Source organism: Aedes aegypti, chromosome 2 (assembly GCF_002204515.2).
Source record: "Aedes aegypti strain LVP_AGWG chromosome 2, AaegL5.0 Primary Assembly, whole genome shotgun sequence".
NCBI classification, from domain to species: domain Eukaryota; kingdom Metazoa; phylum Arthropoda; class Insecta; order Diptera; family Culicidae; genus Aedes; species Aedes aegypti.
Window position 1 is genome coordinate 143,662,641 of NC_035108.1, and position 21,600 is coordinate 143,684,240.

At 37.8% G+C, this 21,600-nt stretch overlaps 1 protein-coding gene across 1 annotated transcript; it reads left to right on the top strand.

Annotated features, from left to right (window-relative positions):
- Positions 1-479: 479 nt before the first annotated feature.
- LOC110676083 (probable E3 ubiquitin protein ligase DRIPH) lies at positions 480-21,286 on the top strand. Its single transcript, XM_021842589.1, has 2 exons — positions 480-681; positions 20,783-21,286. Exons 1-2 carry the CDS (start codon positions 570-572, stop codon positions 21,154-21,156), a joined length of 486 nt encoding a protein of 161 aa, XP_021698281.1. The 5' UTR covers positions 480-569; the 3' UTR covers positions 21,157-21,286.
- Positions 21,287-21,600: the final 314 nt, after the last annotated feature.

Here is a 21,600-nt window from a genome sequence, read left to right on the forward strand (position 1 = left end):
TAATTTCAATTATTGAGAAAAGCATAACGACCCAAAATTTTCGAAAAACCTAATTAGAATTAGGTTATCCAAATCGACATATTTTTGTGGCTTGGTTTATGGACGTTCTCCAACACGATTCGTCATCAGCTGATTTTGCTCCTCAAACAGGAGCTCAATGAGAGTCGATGGTACAGTGCTGAGTTGAGTGAATTGAACTGACGGTTGGGTACGCAGCCATGAACGGTGAGTTACTGAGTGCTGATTCAATGTTTTTCTCGTGGTGCATTTTAGAAAGACTGTTAGGGATGATTCAAATATTACGTAACGCAAAGTTTGTCAATTTTTGACCCCCTCCCTCCCCCACGTAACAGCTTTTGCATGAAAAATTTAAAATTTTTGTATGGACCGTAACACTACGGAAGAGCCCCTCCCTCCCCCTGCTACATTACGTACTATTTGAACGGTCCCTTAGCGTGTAGTTTTAGTTGCTTTCGTTTGTTTTACATTCTGATATAAAAAGCACAATTTCGTTCAATATTTTTCGCCTTCGTTCATGTTGTGGATTGTGAAACTGTATCAAACTTATCATGATTACCAATGCATCGATGATGATGGACATCAAGACGCTATCGTCTCCGGAACCGGGAAATCTGAGTACAGATTCTATCAGCTGTTGTCGATACAATCTCCGAAACAGAGGTAAGTACAGTGAAGCTTCAAAAATACGTACAAATTACTTTGTTGAGATTTTTGAAAATATAAAATTTGGCAGGGGGGCCTCCTTGAAAAATAAAATGTAAAAAATAACATAATAAAAACTCGCGTTGGGTATCATACACACTGAACTGAGCGCGATAAATGCCTGTTGAATATACATTTTCTTAATTTCTGGATGATCATCATTACTTGATAGGTAATAGTTTTTTTTAATTTCTTTATTAGTATCATTCCAAACATAACATTCGTTTCTTATATCTAGGTGTTCTGTGTTAGACAACACTAATTTGGTAAAACAAATTTAAGATTTTATTAACATTTTGTTAACAACATATTACATTTCATTTGCCGTAGCAGTTCAGATTTTTTACATTGGATTTCACATGCTTATAAGAGAAAAAAAACACGATTTTAATATACTTAACCTAACATAACCTAAATATATAACGCATTAATCGTGACAATAGAAGATTGTAACAATTTTACATGTAATTATTAATTATTTTATTTGACATTTGTTCCAATGTTTCAACATTGGATATTCTATTTCAACATTGGAGTTTCAGAATCATTTCCAAAATTTTATTTTGAATTCTCTGCAGAGCTTTCTTCCTGGTATTACAACAGCTAGTCGCATATTGGTACAGCATACAAAATGGCCTGAAAATTTGTTTGAATATCAAAAGCTTGTTCTTAAGACAAAGTTTTGATTTTCTATTGATAAGGGGATAGAGACATTTTACATATTTATTACATTTGGCTTGAATGCCCTCAATGTGATTTTTGAAAGTTAAATTCTTATCTAAGCATGAGGGATTGCTAACCTTCGGTCCGCCTCATGTTACGTACATTTGTGCTTGTCTGATTAGGTATTGAAAGCATGAGAGCTTTGATACTCGGATATTCTTAGCATTAGACGAATGCATCGACGCCGTGATTGCAACTATAGTGGAGATTCTAAACGTTCCGCTTCAACTAGTGAAAAACTGAATCACGATGCCTGTGATCATCCGAAACAAGATGTTACATACATTGAATCTACATGTCTCCAATGTATTACATCGTTCCAGGTGGGAGTTATCTGGTATGTGAATATGGTACTATAACAGAATTTTCCATCTGAACGAAGTGATAAATCATAATATTCCGCAAACTGTATCACACATCTACAGAATGTATTGCGTGAATTTAAGACACAGCAGAGTATTGGGTACATAGGACCAAGTCCCTGCCGGTTAGCGCGAAACTGATGAGCGATAGACAATAGAATCAACAACACTGCCATAAGGGATAGTAAGCATGTGACTATTGTCGAAACTATGATTAGGAGGCAAATCAACATCCCAAGATCAAATTTTTGTTACAACCCAATGTAGGTATTATTAAATTAGGCTGTAGAAAATGATAAATATCTGATCACTTAGGAATGTGTTGCAAGGTAATAAATGCTCGTAGTCTGTTTTCTTCGAATACACATGTGTAAATTGTTAAAATTGTCGAATCATACGCGGAATTCATTAAACGGATCATGAAATTAGGACTATAATCATAATGATGATAGATTATCAACTTTCCTTTCGTCGTGTTATTTGTTACCGTTAGAATCACCAAACTGATTGGTTTCCCACTACATACACCAATACAACAGCACGAAAACTGAAGTATTATAATCGCGCGTTGAAACTTATTCAATAACCATATATCACATCAATAGTGAATTCTTGTATATAGCTAGTATAAATAACAGAATCATCAACTTCTTAAACATTCTTTAACTAAAAACAGGATGCTTGTTTTATCAAACATGCTCAATCTGCACCTAAAATCTCGGATCCAAATAGTTTTCTAAATAAAATTGTGTCTAAATAAAACGTGTAGGCCAACAAAACATAATTGAGTAGGAGTTTACAAGTTACTTAGCACATGAAAAGTAGTTTAAATTAATCTATTAGTAGATCAACACTAATGCTCACATTTTTATATTCTCCTTTCATCATGGTCCTCATTGCTCGAGCGAAGACGAACACCCTGAAGATGGAAAAAATCGACAGCGCTACGATAAGGAAACGTAACAGATGAGAAACTATCGATACATTTATCAATTATGAAACCCCGTTTTAATGTTAACACTTTGTTTCTGTTTTTTTCGTTTCAGCAATCAAACAACCGAACCAACTCTACTATCTTTTCATTTCTTCTTCGTTATACTTATAGTCCCTCTGGCACTGAACCGAGTGGTGCGCCTTCCGCTTTCTTACTGGTGTTGTCTTTCCTGTACATTTGGAATAGTGTCGGAGGTGGTGTACTGTATTTGCTATACGTCGCGGTACTTTCGATATTGTGCTTGGCGTGTGGGGAGGCAGTACTGGTGGTGAAGCGGAGGGCGCCATTCGGTTTAGTGTCAGAGGGACTATATCTATTTAATGTATCTGAAGCTTGTGGGACCGCTTTAATTCCGGCGCCTGCTTGTGGAAGATCCCGGTGTGCTAAACGGTATAGGACATGCTAACGGGGGAGGCTTGGTAGGTCCTCACCCAGCCCGTGTCTAGATGGGCGGATAATTGTCTGCCAGGGTGTGGATTGAGCAATTACAAAATTACAATTAAATTCTTATCTAAGCATGAGCCCTAGATACTTAACTCCATCTGATCAATTTCTTGGAACCCCATTCATAGTGACAATATGTCTACTTGAAGGTTTCAAATAAAGAGCTTTTAGTTTATGTGGGAATATTATTAGTTGAGTTTAGGAAGCATTAGGAGAAATCTTCCATTTTTGCAACTATGAAGAAAAAATATCTAAACTTTTTTTGCAATCGACTACAGATGACACGAAGGCTTCGTCCTTCGGCGGAGAGGCCTGTGTCATCCGCAAACAAGGATTTTTGACATCCCTGAGGTAACTCAGTTAAGTCAGATGTGAAAATATTGTATAATATTGGCCCCAAAATGCTGCCTTGGGGAACACCAGCTCTTACAGAAAGTCTTTCTGACCTGGAGATCTGATAATCAACCTGAAGTGTACGATTTGACAGATAACTTTGAATTATTCTAACAATGTATGTTGGAATTTTTTTTTTTTTACAATCAAACTTCCATGCCAAACACTGTCGAATGCTTTTTCTATGTCTAGAAGAGCAAGACCAGTAGAATAGCCTTCAGATTTGTTGGAACGGATCAAATTTGTTACACGTACAAGTCGATGAGTGGTCGAATGTTTATGGCGGAATCCGAACTGTACATTGGCAAACATTGAATTTTCGTTGATGTGGGTCAAATTGTGCGCGCTTTTCAACTGCGCATTGACAGTTTTTGAGCTTTTTCGCAATTGGTTAGTAATAATTTGTTTTCCTCTTTCAATGCCGGTATAGGCTTCTGGGTTTTTTTTTTCAAAATTTTAGATAATTTCCAAAAGGGCTTAGAGCAAGGGTCCAATTGAAAAATTTTATTTTCAAAATTTTTGTTTCTTAATTGTGAAAAACGTTTTTTGATTTCTTTCTGCAAATCCTGCTTTATAATTTTCATAGCAGGATCGCGAGTGCGTTGAAATTGCCTTCTTCTCACGTTTTTAAGACGGATCAAGAGTTTAAGATCATCGTCTATAATCACGGATTTAAATTTTAATCACATTTTGAATTGCAATGCTCCTGGCTTCAACAATGGAATTTGTTAAAGTTTCAAGAGCATTGTCAATATCAAGTTTTGTTTGTGAAGAAATGTTAACATCAATATTAGAGTCAATATATGTTTCATATATATTCCAGTCGGCTCGAAAATAATTGAAAGTGTAGCTGATAGGATTGAGAATCGTTTCATGGGATATTTGAAATGTAACAGGGACATGATCAGAATCAAAATCAGCACGAGTAATCAGTTGGCTACAAAGATTTTTTTTTTTTTTTTTTTTTTATTTCTTTATTAACGAGAATTTTAACTTATAAGCTAGTTCTTCTCGTAGCTACAAAGATGACTAGATTCGGTTAACACCAAATCAATCGTAGATGGGTTTCTAGAAGAGGAAAAACATGTAGGGCTATCAGGGTATTGAATATAGAATACAGAGTAAGAAATATCCTGAAAAGCACTCATCAAATAAAATTCTGCCGTTGGAATTACTTTGAGAATTATTCCATGACCAATGTTTGGCATTAAAGTCACCATTAAAGTCACCAAGTCCAGAGCATTGAAAAGGCAAATAGGCAGCTATGAGAGTATATTTACTAAGCTGTGTTTCAACAAAAAAAAAAAAAAACAAAGTTTCAAAAACTTTAGTTTTAAATGACGAAAATATTTTTTTTTCTATCTTTATTAACGAGATTTTTAGCCCTTTGGACGAAAATAGTTGATGTTTTTTAGGCCTATGAATTGATTGAAACTCCCCCACAAGCCCCATCAAGTCGATCATTATTTTTTTATCACGCGCCGAAATTTAACAGTTTCCCGTGAAATATATATCGTATTTACCTGCGTTTAGTTTACTGCCATAAAATACTGTGCCGTGCTCTTCGTCAAGTTGATAAATTCCACATATCCTGTGTTAAAACCAAGGAAAGTTCGATAATATTATCGCCTCACGTCGCGCCGTTGATAGTTGTTTTGCTTTCGCTTTGTTTTCACCACTGGTCTCTCTGTGCACTTTTTGGACTACCGTACTTTACTAGAATAATAAAGTCACAGTCAAACAGACAGTAACTCCGAACCATGTCTGATGCTTGTGATCAATGTGCTAAGCCGGTCAAATCAGATGACGAGTTTATTACTTGTATGGCTTTTTGTGAACGAATGGTACATATTAGGTGCTCGGTTACGAAGCTCAACAAACCGTTTGTGAAAATCATTCATGAAAGCCCAAATCTGATTTGGATGTGCGACGAGTGCGCGAAATTGATGAAAATCGCTAGATTTAAATCTGCCGTCTCTTCGTTCGGTGAGGCCTTCCAATCCATTACCGAAAAACAAGAATCTGTACACGCAGAGATTAGAAAGGAACTTGCAAAACAAGGCCAACAAATTGCTCTGTTGTCTAAGCGTATGACTCCATCGTCCGCCTTCTTGCGTGAATCTGGTTCGTTTTCTCGACAACCGCCCTCAAAAAAGACGCCGTGATGAAGAGATCAATTTTAACCCGACTGCTTCAAAACCGCTGCTAGGTGGCACAAAAGAAACAACTACCGCCAGCATACTTACTGGGCCGTATGAATAAAAATGTAGTAAAGTGAGTTTACTACATGATCGGTAGTAAACGCTAGATGTGGAACATGAGTGGAACATGTTTGTGTCATTTCTCTTTCTACACCTTTCGAACATACTACAAACAACGCGTTGCTATGAATAAAGGTAGCATTTACTACAAAGCGACTGGTAGTTAGCTTCAGAGCTTGCTACTCATGCATTGTGATTGTTGAAATGAATGGAATAATTAAAATTTGAGTAAATATCATGGGAATACGATATCAGCTTTGGTATTTCGAACGGTATTTTAAGATTTCCGTAGAAATTTTGATATTTCGAAAAGAACTTTGAGATTCCGGTAAAGATTTTAGATTTTTTTTTTTTGAGAGATCTGGTATTCTTTCTGACGTTAAGTCCCAACTGGGGCAGAGCCTAACTCTCAGCTTCAGCTGTTCTTATGAGTACTTACTATGAGCTTTCAATGTCAATTGACCATTTTGCATGTGAATATTGCGTGGCAGATACGAAGATACTCATTACGATAATTATGCTCAATCTGGCATTACGATAATTATGTCGTTTCTTAGGAATTCTCGGATGTCAGATGGATTTCAGCTAATTATAAAGTAATTCTTAATTTTATGTAAGAATTCTGACATCCCAGATTCTCTGATTTTCTTTGGGATTCTGGAATACCTATAGAAATTCTGGGTTTCCGATAGGCATTCTAGATTTGTTATAACAATTATGGGATGCTGTAAGCTATTCTGGGATTCTTTTGGGTAAATCCGATTTTTGACCTGGCTATTAATCTGGGTGCTTCGTGAAGCCCAAGCAGGACAGTTCGGTTTTGCGTCGTCCGATTGATTTTGCTGACGGATTCGCGCGTGTTTTCGTCGCCGGAGATTTTTTTTTTTTTTTTTTCACCTGTTTTGGAGCGTCTTGCGGGTACGTATTTGGGAAGGCCCAAGCAAGACGGTTTATTTTCGGGACGCCAAGAAGTTTTGCTGTCAGTGTCAGTTTTGTGTTCAGTCGAGAATGGATTACCAACTGGTGAGTTCGTTTCATGCTTATGATAACACATATTTTCTTGAAAGAGTAACTTTTATGTAATATTAAAACAAACTTTGTATGGTTCGTCACTATATGTGTCGGCATTATGCTTTTTTCTTATACAATTTGAATATACATATATTTTTCTCTTTTTGACATTAATAAAAATTATTTATTAAAAAAAATCTTTTGAATTGTTCGACATTGTGAATGTTGACGTATTTCCTAAAACTTCTACCATATCGAGACAAAATGCACAGTAATACTCATATGTAATTTTCAAACAAACTATGTATGGTTCGTCACTACAAGTGTCGGCATTATTCCTGTTTCATATAAGTTAAAATATATACATGTAATTTTCAGTTTTCGTCATTAATAAAAACGTCTTTTGAATTGTTCGACATTATAGATGTTGACGTATTTTTCCAAAAACTTCTCGAGACAAAAATACAAAACTAGCTTTAAATACAAGTCGTATATTTCCCCCTTGTCCATGGATCGCATCACCGACCAGAGGTGACTCCCAGATCTTTTCCTCCCTCACTAATAAACACCCTTCCCGTGGTGATTGTGGAGATGCAGAGGTATTCTCGGTCTCTAGAAGCAACAATCATTACACCCTAACATTCCTTCCCCATCCCAACTGACTGTAAGGACTTGGCCGGCGCCGTTATTGATCAATAATATTAGATCTGCTAAAATTGCACTTCGAGAGTAAGCGGAAACTCCCATCCCTTATTCATTTGGATCGTAGTGCAATTCTTACCAGTTCCGATCAATCACGGAGTAGCAACCATTGACATGTACAGTCAGTCTATGCTATGCTATGCTATGCTTTTTGACCTGGCTATTAATCTTTTGAAATTATTCGGGTATCTTTAAGACGGTATTTCTGTAAGAATCTCTGAGATTTCAGTGAGATTCTTGCAAACTCTGGTCCGAATCTTTGGAATTCTTGTAAACTTTAGATCCCATTGATTTCCAGTTCCGTTGGGATTTCAGAAAAAATCTTCAATTATAGTATAAACCTTTGAGCGTCTGAATGTAAAAATGTAAAAGAAAATCCTTAATTCAACCACTATTGTGAGAATTTTTATTTCTAAGAAGCCCAGGGATACTACCAGGAAACCTATCGAAATAACGAGAATACCACAGAAATACCAAGAATCCCATATCCATCAGCGGAGTCCGACATGCTGTTTTTTTTTAATTCACAGAGGAAGCTCAAAATTCTACCGCCATTTCTTCAAATTCTCAATACTGGAATCTTGAAAATGTTAGGAACTTTATAATGTCACAATTGCTGTTATCTCAAGATTCATTCATAGGATACAGATTTCTAGCTAAAATTCGAAAATTCTAAGGAAAATCCTTGTTGTCAAATCATTATAAAATTCACATGCACATAATGGGAATACTGTAAAGTTACATAACCAACATAAATTTCATGATCGATTACGCGATGCATAGCGGGAATGTAGTAATATTCATATTTTCACATAATTTGTCACGTGAATAAGTGACAAATTTGGCATATATGCATGATTTTATTGATTTCAAGAGTCACTCTGAATGGAATTTTCTTAACATGCAGCATTACTCTGTACTTTGAATAGAATTTTCTTAAAGTGCAGCATCAGTCACTGCTCATGTTCGAAAGTAGTAGGTACTACATGTTCGAAAGGGTTTTTATTCATACCAAAAGTGTAGTAAACTTTGTGGATTTTGTTTTTGAGTAGATGCTACATGTAGTAAAGTTCAACGCTTTTTATTCATACGGCGCACTGTCTCCGAACCGGTTGAGTTGTTCTGGCTGTATCTTTCTCGTGTCCATCCGAGTGTCAAACCGGAAGACATAGAAAAGTTGGCTAAAGACTGTTTGGAGAGTGAAGATCCTGTCAAGGCGATTCCACTCGTAAAGCGTGGAATTGACGCTAGCCGCTTAAACTTTATTTCCTACAAGATTGGCATTGATCATAAACTCCGTCAGAATGCACTGAGCCCTGACACGTGGCCAAAAGGAATTTTGTTCCGCGAGTTCGAAGATCTAAGTGCAAAAAACTCTTGGTTACCCCGATTGAATACGCCGACAGTTATGGTGTCGCCCGAATTGGGAGCATCACAGTTTTCCACTCCCTCAACCGGAGTCAATCTAGCCGGGTAATTTCGAATAATGCGCATCGGAGCAACGTGATTGAACGTGTCAACAGTTCCTGTAATCCAGAACGCTTTGCCTGCCGCCTTAAGGGAGCCCTCGATCCACTCGACACAGTCGCGCATGCTGGTTCCTGTCATCGAAGTCGTTCTGGACCTGTTGTCGAGACTGGTGACAGGGTCTCCCAACCTTCTTTCTCAGGCAAGTACACATCCATTAGTTCCAATTCTTCGCCTGATCAGCCTCCGTATTCCAGCACTCCTTCTAATGCTGTCCAGCATAACAGCAACGACATTGGAGTACTCACCATTAGACAATCTCAGCTTGAAACAATCAATGTTCAACTAACACCGAGGCCTCCAAGACTCCAAGGAAAACGCATTTATCCATCTACTGTACTACCAGGACGCACTGCAGATTGCACTTTGGAAGTCTCTGGATCCTCTAGCTCAGTCGTGCCTTTTCCAGCCAGCGTTCATCACAGTCGTCCTGGTCCTGATGCTAGATGTGGTTCAGAGATCTTCCAGACTCCTTTGTCAGGCAAGTTGTTACATCAAGTTGTCGCTTCTTCGAACCCTGATGCCGATCCGTATTTCAGCACTTTGGATACGCTTACTGGAAACCCGGAACGCACCTTAGAAAGCCCTATGGAAGTCCTCAATCCCTCCGACGCAGTCGTGCCTCCTGCTGCCTTCGTTCATCATAGTCGTTCCGGCCCTGCTGTCGGAAGTGGAGAGAGGGTCTTCCAACAACCTAACAACGGCGAGTATTTTAGTATTGTGAATCCTCAGTATTTGCCTGATGCACAAATGCCTTCCAGACATATCGGCGTCCCAGCAGTGCAGCGCAACCAAGATATACTAATGTATTACCAGAACGTTGGCGGGATGAACTCATGTGTTGACGACTACCGCTTGGCTGTATCGGATACGTGCTACGATATCATCGTTCTAACCGAAACGTGGCTTGACTCTCGAACGCTGTCCAGTCAGGTGCTTGGGATCGATTATGAAGTGTTCCGTTGCGATCGAAATCCTAGCAATAACAGAAAATCTACAGGAGGTGGAGTAATTGTGGCTGTTCGTCACGGTTTAAAAGCAAAGGCAGTTGAAAAGGATCTGTGGAGTTGCCTGGAACAAGTTTGGGTATCCGTCGAGCTAGGTGATCGTACCTTATTCTTGTGTGCCTTGTACATCGCGCCTGACCGAGTTCGCGATAACGAGCTAATACAAGCACATTGCGACTCAGTTTTTACTATAATGGAAACTGCTAATCCTGTTGACGACATCTTCATTCTGGGTGATTTCAATCTAGCTGGCATTTCGTGGAAACGCTCGGACAACGGCTTCCTCTATCCGGATCCTGTACGATCGTCACTGCATGCTTGCGCAGCTAATCTCCTCGATAATTACAGCACTGCCACGTTGGCACAAATCAACCATATCGTCAACGAAAACAATCGAGTTTGGATCTTTGCTTCGTTTGCTTGCAAGATAAAGCTCCAATAATTGAGGCGGCACCTTGCGAGCTGGTGAAAGTAGTCCCTCATCATCCTCCGTTGATCATCACCGTTGATAATAACCACTTTCACGATTTTAACAACCGCCCCGCTACCGTGTCGTACGATTACGCGAAAGCTGATCATCGTAGCATCGCTGATGTGTTAGCCACCATCCACTGGGAGAGCATTCTTGATCACAACGACATCGAAGTAGCTGCGCAAACTTTTGCACATGTATTGTCATACATCATTGACAGGCACGTTCCGAAAAGAGCACACCACTATGCCTCCCGACCTCCTTGGCAAACCAGTGAACTGCGGAAGTTGAAGTCGGTCAAGCGAGCGGCTCTAAGTATTTGTAGCCTCACTAAGTACTGAACACCTTCATCGCGCTGTTACTATCTAAGGTCGAACTACGAGTATCAGCGAGTCAGTCGTCATTGTTTCCAGCAGTATCAGCGAAGCATTGAGCAGAAACTTAAACGCCATCCAAAGTCTTTCTGGAAATACGTGAATGAGCAGCGTAAGGAGTCTGGTCTTCCATCCTCGATGGAATGGAATGGTAGAACCGCAACGTGCCTCCAGGAGATATGCCAGTTGTTTTCTTCCAAATTTGCCAGCGTATTCAGCGACGTTCAAATAAGTAATGAACAAGTCATCCTAGCAGCCAACAATGCTCCTCTAAACGGACAAACGCTGGACAATTTCGATGTTGACCATAATGCCATTTCAAGGGCCGCATTGCAACTCAAGTCGTCGTATAACCCTGGACCAGATGGAATTCCGTCAGTACCCAAGGAACAATTGGTAGCTTTTAAGATACTTACGTGTTTAATACAAGCTGCATAGCAGCAACCATTGCTGAACAAATTTTTAGTTGAATCATTAATTGAATAAAATTAATTTCCGCTTATAAAAAAGCTGTTATTCCACTTGCAGTTTGTGTTTTGAATAAGAGCTGAATAAACCTCCGAAAATGCAAATATAATAGCTTTTGTTCTACAACACATAAGAAGTTTAACAATTGACTGATTAAAAGCTTCTATAGGTTGTAGCCATCATTTTAGTAGCATATTGAACATTTGATTAACAACAAATCGTACAAAAGTTTTAGTGTCTAATACTTAAAATGTTGACCAGCTTGATTAGTAAAACTTATAAACAATGTGAATAACAGTACATGAGTATGCTCTTATTCAAGCAAAACATATCATGTCTTTTTATGTTATTTTCAAATGTTTCAAATGTTTTTCAAATCAAATCCAAGACGTGTATGCGATGGATGGATTAACGTAATGGACGTAATGGCGACGTAATGGATCAACGAGGGTAAAGTTCGAATCACATTGGATTAAAAATATCAAAATTTAAATTTTCCAAATGTATTGATCATCATTTGCGACGTTATTGATATCGGAAAAAGTTACTAATCATAACATTTTTAATGATAATCGAAGTATAAATAATAATTTAACAACAGTTACATGAAAGTGGTTACCCAACTGACTGTCAAGTGTCACAAATAAACATACATAGTTAATTATTGTTGAATAATGATGACAGCTGAAAAAATGCCCTACAAAGAGCTGAGAAGATGGTATTTAGATCCAAATTTAAGTCTATGTTCAACATTTTTCATTGGAATGAATAATAGTAGAATCAACACTTATTAAACTTCTCCAAAGAATCTCTGCCGACTTGTCAAGATTGTTTTACTAATGAGTTGAACAAGTCATTTTTCCATCTATTAAAGAGCCAATATTCCACCAAACAAACATAATTGTGTAAACAGATGTACAGGAGACGAACTAACGTTTTGGTTGCTTCGCACTTCAGCTGTTTCCATGTTTAACATGAACATGATCAAAAGCTGAATAGGTATTTTATAAAATCCTAATACAACATAGATATATCATCCGAGCAGGTCATCCAAAGAAGTCCAAAATAACGATTACTAAACACATTGTTCAGCAACAAAGAAGCCTTACAAAAGAGGTCACACCATAGCCAAATTTTTGACAAATGGACAAAATATCTAAAAATTGCGTTGTATTCCTAATGTATTTTTATTTGAGTGGCTTTCGCCCTTGGCGAATTCGCCACTAACTTACTAATATATAAAAACATGTTGGATACAATAATAACTGATGCTTTCTCAATACAATATTCAATTATGTTTAGAAAATATTTTGAATTAGTCTTCTGACATAGGATTATTGATTGAAATATATTTTATATTTGTATAATGTTTAATAGATGGAAAAAGTACGACAAATAATTAAAATATTAACCTAGTAGAAATATTATACATTTAATAAATGAATTTAAGTATAGTTAGATGAACAATTCAATTAAAGTTTTAACAAGTTAAAACTTATTATGAAATACGATTAATCATTTCAGACTGTTTTTACTTTGTGAATAAACTTTATTTTTCTCACTGTGCGCTATAAATAGCCGACTGAGTTCAGCTCGCATCAGTACTGAAAAGCAGCCGAAGTAATGCGCTTATTCAGTTGTTGATCAGCATAGCACGTGTTGATTAGTTATTGTTGAATAGAAGCTCAAGCATGATCAATAATCAGCTACAAGAGGTTTATATTGGGCACTGGAAGGCTGATATATGAATTCAAGGATGGCGCAGATGGCAAGGTATACCGCTGACGATGGGAAGGTCTCGAGTTTGAATCCAATATTCAGGTAATTTTTAAAAGTGTGGTTATTAATTCATGGTAAAGGTATACACTGCATTTGATGTATAAAGTATTAGCTATTTTTGATTTCGATTATTTGTTTTCAATCAATTTTGTGGCAGTTGAATAAAAGCTGAGATGAATGCTTATAAAGCGATTTTGAAGTTGTAGAATGAAGTCAATATACAACGACACGCTTTATAACTTTTCCAAATTTGTGTGAACAACGCCTGAACAAAGGCTTCACTTGCAAATAGTTAAAATGTTGTTAAACATGATGCTGAATTAAACTGCAATAAAATAGTTTGTTAAACTAGCGTTGTTAAATCATCAAACCTTATTAAGCTGAGTGAAACCTGAATAAACATCATTACAATATATGATTACAGTCACTAAATGATAAGAAGCTTTATAATTTCGCCAGATTTGCTTGAACAATGTGTGCGAAGCAGCTGCAAAGTAATATAATAAAGCAACTAATCAGTATGTAGTTGTGAAAAATTGCTTAATAAATGATTATAAAATAGGCAAATGTTTCTTGGGTAGTCCTCAAGAAGCATATCGACAGTCTGATTACTCCGTTGCACAGTTTATTTCGTCTATCACTTTCCACCGGAATCTTTCCGTCATGCTGGAAAGTAGCAAACATGTTTCCAGTGCATAAGAAAGGGAGAAAACGTGACGTAGATAATTATCGTGGCATCACATCTCTGAGCTCAGTTTCGAAGCTTTTCGAACTCGTTGTTATTGAACCATTGCTATCACATTGCAAACATCAGCTAGACAACGATCAACACGGCTTCATCACTGGTCGCTCGACCACTACTAATCTACTATGCTTCACATCGTACATAACTGATAGTATGGTCGATAGAGTTCAAACTGATGCAATCTATACCGATCTGTCCGCTGCTTTCGACAAGTTGGACCACAACATCGCCATTGCAAAGCTCGACAGGTTCGGCATCTGCGGTAACTTCCTGCGCTGGTTCAGATCGTATCTCACCGATCGTCAGTTAAAAGTCGTGATAGGGGACTGCAGCTCCGACAGCTTTCATGCTACTTCCGGCATACCACAAGGAAGTCACCTGGGTCCAGTGATTTTCTTGCTTTATTTCAATGACGTTCATTACGTATTAAAAGCCCCTCGGTTATCTTACGCGGATGATCTGAAATTGTTCTTACGAATACGCTCAACTGCTGATTGTTTGTACCTGCAACAACAACTTGACTTGTTTGCAAGCTGGTGCTCTCTAAATGGTATGGTGGTGAATCCAACAAAGTGCTCCATCATAACGTTTTCCAGGAAAAAGCGATCAACAGCGTTCCCTTATAGTTTGCTCGGGACGAATCTCGAACGTGTGGATCACATCAAGGACCTAGGTGTTTTCCTTGATTAACAGTTATCATTCAAACAACATATTTCGTACACGGTCAGCAAAGCTTCGACAACTCTCGGTTTCATCTTCAGAATCGCCAAGAATTTCTCAGATGTATACATCCTGAAATCGCTTTATTGCTCTCTTGTGCGCTCCACGCTGGAATACGGCGCTGCGGTTTGGAGCCCCGCTTACAACAATGGAGCGGAAAGGATCGAATCTGTCCAACGAAGATTTCTTCGATTCGCACTTCGCAAGTTACCGTGGAGAGATCCGTTTCGCCTGCCGAGCTACGAAAGTCGTTGTCAGCTAATAGACTTGGACCTTCTTCGCTGTAGAAGGGATGTCATAAGAGCTTTGACTATTGCGGATGTGTTGCAGGGACGCATCGACTGTGGAACTATTCTGGAACAAATTAATTTGAACGTCCGACCACGCTCGCTTCGCAACAACATCATGCTAAGACTGCCTCTATTTCGTACAAATTATGGACTTCACGGTGCTCTTAGTGGACTACAGCGAGTTTTCAACAGAGTATCTTCATTGTTTGATTTCAACATTACCCGAGAGACAATCCGTCGAAGATTTTCATTGTTTTTCGCTGAACGAAATAATTAGTCTAAGTGTTTAATTTAAGTTTTATCGCCTGACTATATTTGTTTTTAAATTCATTCTTATTGTTTTTGACGTCACTGTACTTTGTTGTTAATGTTAGCATATACTTATATTTTAAGACATCATTGGGGCTACTACTTGCCTGTTGATGTAGTATAAACAAATAAACAAATAAACAAATTACGATAAACAAAAAAGTTAGGATCTCTTTTGAGTTTAGATCCAGGTTTCAAATACGTTTCATTAATAAGTGCTATATGCACGTTATTAGCTGTAAGAAAATTAAACAGCTCATCCTCTTTACCATTCAGAGAACGAGCATTCCAATTTAAAATATTTAAATTATTATTTTGATACATTAGAAAAACGTAACCCAATAACAATCTTCTTCTTCTTTTCTGGCGTTACGTCCCCACTGGGACAGAGCCTGCTTCTCAGCTTAGTGTTCTTATGAGCACTTCCACAGTTATAAACTGAGAGCTTACTATGCCAATGACCATTTTTGCATGCGTATATCGTGTGGCAGGTACGAAGATACTCTATGCCCTGGGAAGTCGAGAAAATTTCCAACCCGAAAAGATCCTCGACCGGTGGGATTCGAACCCACGACCATCAGCTTGGTCTTGCTGAATAGCTGCGCGTTTACCGCTACGGCTATTTGGGCCCCTCAACCCAATCATCATATTATATATTGCATTTGTGTGAACGTTGTGCGATGTTGTGCTCCACGTAGACCGCAGATTATTGCTGAATAATTCCGTAAATACGCCACCAAAATTCATCATCAGTCATTGCTATCGACAATTAACTGCAGTTGAATGAATTGATCTTCCAAAAACTACTGTGATAGCCGGTTTTATCGACGAAAGTGAAATATTCATCAGATTTGGCGTGCTTTATTGTTTCTTCAACTCAACCATTGTCTGTTTGTGATGCTCGATATCATGTCTTGTCCAAAGTGTGAGTTACCTGTGAACTGCAAGACAGATCTATTTGTTGTCTGCGAGGGAAAATGTTATTCGACATTCCACGCTGCGTGTGTTGGCCTGTCGGAGACTAGTGTTTGTTGTCTACAGAAAAATGTTATTTGGCTGTGTGATGACTGTCTCTACGATTTCCACCGTAGTCAGCGTAAGCAACAATCTGAGCTCGATCAGCAAGAGGATACCGTGCTTCGATCAGTCACTGGAGCTTTAAATGCGATCTCAACGAAAGTGGCCGAAATCATGCAATTGATTCCAATGGTAAACAGCATCGAAAACCCTGAGAGAACAGAGATAGCACCTAGCCACTCTACGCCAATTCACAGTATGCTGCTTCAAAAAGGTTCCAAAATCGACACAAGCTTCTGTAAAACTCGGACATCTCGCATGAACTTATCAGCAACAAACTCTGCTTGTAGAAATGAGGAGATGTTCTCTTTATTTTTATCAAATATCGACGAAAAGGTGACAGAGGAAGAAGTGAGCAATTTAGTCTCGCAATCGTTAGGGATAGATGAATGTAGCTCGATCAATATTGTAAAACTTGTACCAAAATGGAGTACCGATTTTCGTGATTATGCATCCTTCAAAGTTACGTTGCACGATCAATATAAGAACAGAGCGTTGCAAGCTAGCACATGGCCTACCGGTATAATGTATCGTAAATTTTATGAAAAGCCGAGGAAGACGTGGAGACCAACTTGAAAATTTGAAGTAATGATATGATGAAGCAGATTGATTAAATGAATCGAAAGTTGTGTAATGTTTATTGTTTGTTCGCAGAATGTTTTGTGTAAACGGATTGAATGCTTAGTAATGTTTAGTATCAATTGTTAATGTATAAAATCTAGGATTATTAGTTTGATGTCTAACGATTGAAGAATTTGAGTGTGAAAATGTTTTGTGTTTCAATGTTAATGTCAAATTAGTTATAGGTAACAGTCTGTACAGTGTTAACTGAAGACGAAGAATAAATAAATAAATAAATAAATAAACAATATGATTAGTAAATTTTACACCTACTTGGACTGCTTCAGTCATAGTGGTGGCATAGAAAATTAAAATCAGAAGCAGACATATCACTTGAAGTGATTTGATGATTTTCCGTTAGAATTTTCGTTAGACGAAGAGGCGGAGTAGATGTTACCTGTGGCGGCAGGGTTTTTTACCATTTGATTTGAAACAAGTAGAATGGGTACTCATAGTACGAATAGGGGAGGAGTTCAAATTACCTGCTACGATATCGGCAAAGGATTTTCCGTGGGGATACATTCGAAATTAAAAGATTTGAACGGCTACTCGACGGTTTAAAAATTCATTGTGAATGAGCATGATTATAATCTTCTTGATGGGTATGATTTTTTCTTGATCAAGCGATCGTTAACTGAAAAATGAGAATTGTTACTTATCGGTATCTTCCTTCACTGGACAGACGGCCTTGTCGTGAGAGGAACCTCCACAAACCGTGCATTTAGCATCCATGCGAGAATTTTTTGTACCATGACCCCACTTTTGGCACCGACGGCACTGAGTGGGGTTCTGGTAATTTCCTCCAGGTTTCTGGAAATGTTCCCATGTCACACGGACATCGAACATAAGTCTAGCTTTTTCTAAAGCTTAACTATTATTTAGATCTTTTTTGTTAAAGTGAACTAAATAATATTCTTGATATTATTATAGCACTGAAAAGTACTGTTTTTTAGCACTGAAAAGTACTGTTTCATTGCTTTAGGTCATAGGTTCCCAAACTTTTTCGATCCGTCCGTACCCACCCAGCCCTCCGGCTTATTTTCGCGACCCACCATTGAAAAATTGTAACATATGACTTTCGAGTAAAACATGGTCAAAGTTTCTTATTTACACAATGCTATGAAATCGCTTTCAATATTTGTTTTAACCCTCTCTCAAAATAAAGGAAGAATCAGTATGATCATCTTGAAATTTTTCAAATTAACATTTGAATTTCAATTTGTAAAAGCTAATCATAAAAGGTCACATTTCTGAAGATATGCTAGATTGCTAGAACCCGAGACGGACAGAAATAAACCGTTTCCCAACGCACAGTATTTCGATCGGCCGAAATCGTGAACTTAATTCTGTAGCACCTTTAAACGTGATTTTTTCGGGATGGTGTCTTCGGACGAAAATTTTCTAAAATTATAGCGCATATATTGACGGTAAATGTTAGTTCGCAACTTTGCCACGGGCGGCGCTGCGAAACTATTTTTTTTTTTTGAAATGATGATCTTTAAATATGATGTCTTCGGCAAAGTTGTAGATAATTCAAATACAAACAACTTTGCTAAAGACACCTTGTGTGTATTCAGCCGCATTTCCAAAATACGGGAGTATTTTATGAACGACCCCCTAAAACTAGTTTTTATCGTATATTTTGAAAATGCGAAGTTTCCGGTAGCAACAATGTTCTACAAAATTGTGTAAACAGTCAAAATGAATTATTCTCTAGAAGACACTAGGTTTCTAAAGATCAAGGAAAAGCAGTTACAACCGTTTAAGTGAAAAAATCAGTCATTTTTGGGGTCCGTGTATTTATTCGGGTGACGGGTGGTGGCAGATGAAACCTAGAAGGGTTCATAATACATCATTAGTAGTTGTAAATGTCGATAGTGTTATTAGTATCCACGAGTATCCCTTTTACTTAGAGGAAGTTTCATCAATGACTCTTATTACCCTGTAGTACTTAGTTATATGATGGGTAGAGAGCTATGTGACTCCAAACTTCTGCTTTTTCTTCTTCTTGACACATTCTTCATGTTTATACACACACTCAAATGCGGCTGAACACACACTAGGTGTCTTTGGCAAAGTTGTTTGTATTTGAATTATCTACAACTTTGCCGAAGACATCATATTTAAAGATCGTCATTTCAAAAAAAAATAGTTTCGCAGCGCCGCCCGTGGCGTAGTTGCGAACTAACATTTACCGTCAATATATGCGCTATAATTTTAGAAAATTTTCGTCCGAAGACACCATCCCGAAAAAATCACGTTTAAAGGTGCTACAGAATTAAGTTCACGATTTCGGCCGATCGAAATACTGTGAACGCTTCCATTCGTTCATCATTATAGCCTTCCTTTACGCCTGATACATAGGCAGTCTGCTAACCAAACCAGCAAGCCTCTCTGCCATAAAATTTACCCCACTCTTTCACCCTTCCCGCATGAACTGGCGTTGACGCAGTGGTATATAAGGTCAACCGTGGGAGCCAGTTGAATGCATCATCAATTCCTTCCCCTTCTCTTCTTTGGTTTGCATTCTGAAGTGGCAGGCACCATTGTTGCCTAAAAATAGAAGATCACCAGCACTTATACACTGAGGGTGCCTGTTAATCCCAAGCAGTCATCTGGTTGGTTCCTTGTGTAAGTGCAGCTGATCTGGCGATACTGGAGTAGCAACCACGGGCGGCCAATCAAGCTCAAGCTCAAGCTCAAATTTCTGAAGATATTTAAAGATCATAAGATCTGGGACCGAAGTTCATTAACTTGGATGAGTTCACAAAGAATAAGACATTTTCAATAATAATTACTATCCAAATTATAGTGGTAAACGACCGTAAGGTTAGTAATCTTGACATAACAATCAGGACAAAGAGCTGAAATCCTCTGATTTTTTTTACTAAAACAAAAAAATAACTCCTAATGCACATATGAATATTTGGGAAGGAAACAATCATACACTGGGGGTATTAACTTGTTGGCGTCATTTTAATAATAGAATAAAATAGTATTTGGGAAAATGTGTGGAATATATATAGTTGGAATTTTTCTCGCGACCTCCCTGACTTAGGCTCACGACCCCCCTGAGGGTCGCGACCCACAGTTTGGGAAACTATGCTTTAGGTAGTTTTTAAAAAACTTCCAAGAGCAGAGAGAATTCGTGTACGCACAGCACGAAGGTACGATGCGCACTTGATAGGTATAGTAATATGTAGTTTCATACTACCATATTGTTTCCATTTTGTCCTTAAGTTTTTTAATGTTTTGATCCATTCGCAGTCGTATTGTTAATTAGAATATTAAAATCTCTATCTATTAAGTAAGATTGCACATTTTAAAACAAGCTTCGATATTTTGTGATCAATTATCTAGATTTATTTGCTCAAATTAATTATTTTGAATTATAATACGAAACATTGTTTATGGGTAATGTTTGTGATTAGGAGTCACTTTTGTCGCGGACTTTTGAATGTTTTATATTCAAAGTGACTCATAACTCAATAAATTTGTCTCTGAGATGTCTGTTATAAACAACATCGAACCGGTTCCGAGCGCAAAAAAAATTGTTTTATCCTTATACAAATGTACTCTTTCGATCAAGCTTTGAAAACTTGTAACTTTTTCATGACTAAACAATCCAATCCAAACGCTGCAAAATAGGAATGAAATATGAAATATCCTCCCGCAAAAATCTCAACCGTTCCTGAACATTACCAACAACGGTTTATTTTCCATTTGTTATTAGGCTACATTTTAAACCGCAATGTTCGATTCACAATATACTATTTCCAGGTTCCACGATGTTCACGGTATTGACGGAATCGGAATGTCCCATTTGTCTCTCTGATGTGTTCGACAAGCCAGTGGTCGTCAACTGCGGTCACACCTTCTGCGGCAAGTGCATTCGTACGACCATGGCCAAATACAAGAACTGTCCCATGTGCAATCAGGTGCTCATCGAGCCACTTTTCCTGAGTGATTTAAGATTTACCCGAAAGCTGACCAACAAGCTGCAGTCACAGAGTTCTACAGAGACAAAGATTCAAAGCTGTAAGGTTGTGCTGAACAGATCCTGCAAAAGTAACATGCCGCAGCAGAAGCCAAAATCGGTTAACAACCAGAAAAAATCCGCGCCAAAATCGAAAAAGTCTCGCAACATCCAGTAAGTACATTCCGTTTTGTTAATGAGAATATAGTAGAGAAATAATAGGATTTTGTCCATGTCCATGTGGATTTTTAATTCAATATATGTCGTCTGATATCATGGAATAAAAAATATGTGTACTCTTAAGAAAATGGAGTTCATAGTTATCCCTTTGGTGACATAATTAAAGGACGTTCCCTTAATACTAAATATATATGTATACTAACTATAATATTAACACCTATAGGTTATAGAAACCCGATTTTAGTGTTATACCATTTTAGTCCACTTCCAAACTTTGACGCAGATATGCGTATTTCGACCTCAACTATAAGGCCGTCTTCAATGTCGTGTGCTAGACTCGAATAGCCGTTACATAGGTCGTTCAGTGAAATTCCTAGAAAATTTGCTCTAATTTTACTGGATGGGTGGAAATTTTTTTACAGTATTATGTTTGTTTATCTGT

What these genes read in the sequence shown, in the direction of transcription:
- LOC110676083 (XM_021842589.1), top strand. Translation starts at nt 570, where the DNA reads ATGATTACCAATGCATCGATGATGATGGACATCAAGACGCTATCGTCT. An exon ending in ATACAATCTCCGAAACAGAG is followed by an intron (nt 682 to 20,782) that starts GTAAGTACAGTG and finishes TACTATTTCCAG; the next exon opens with GTTCCACGATGTTCACGGTA.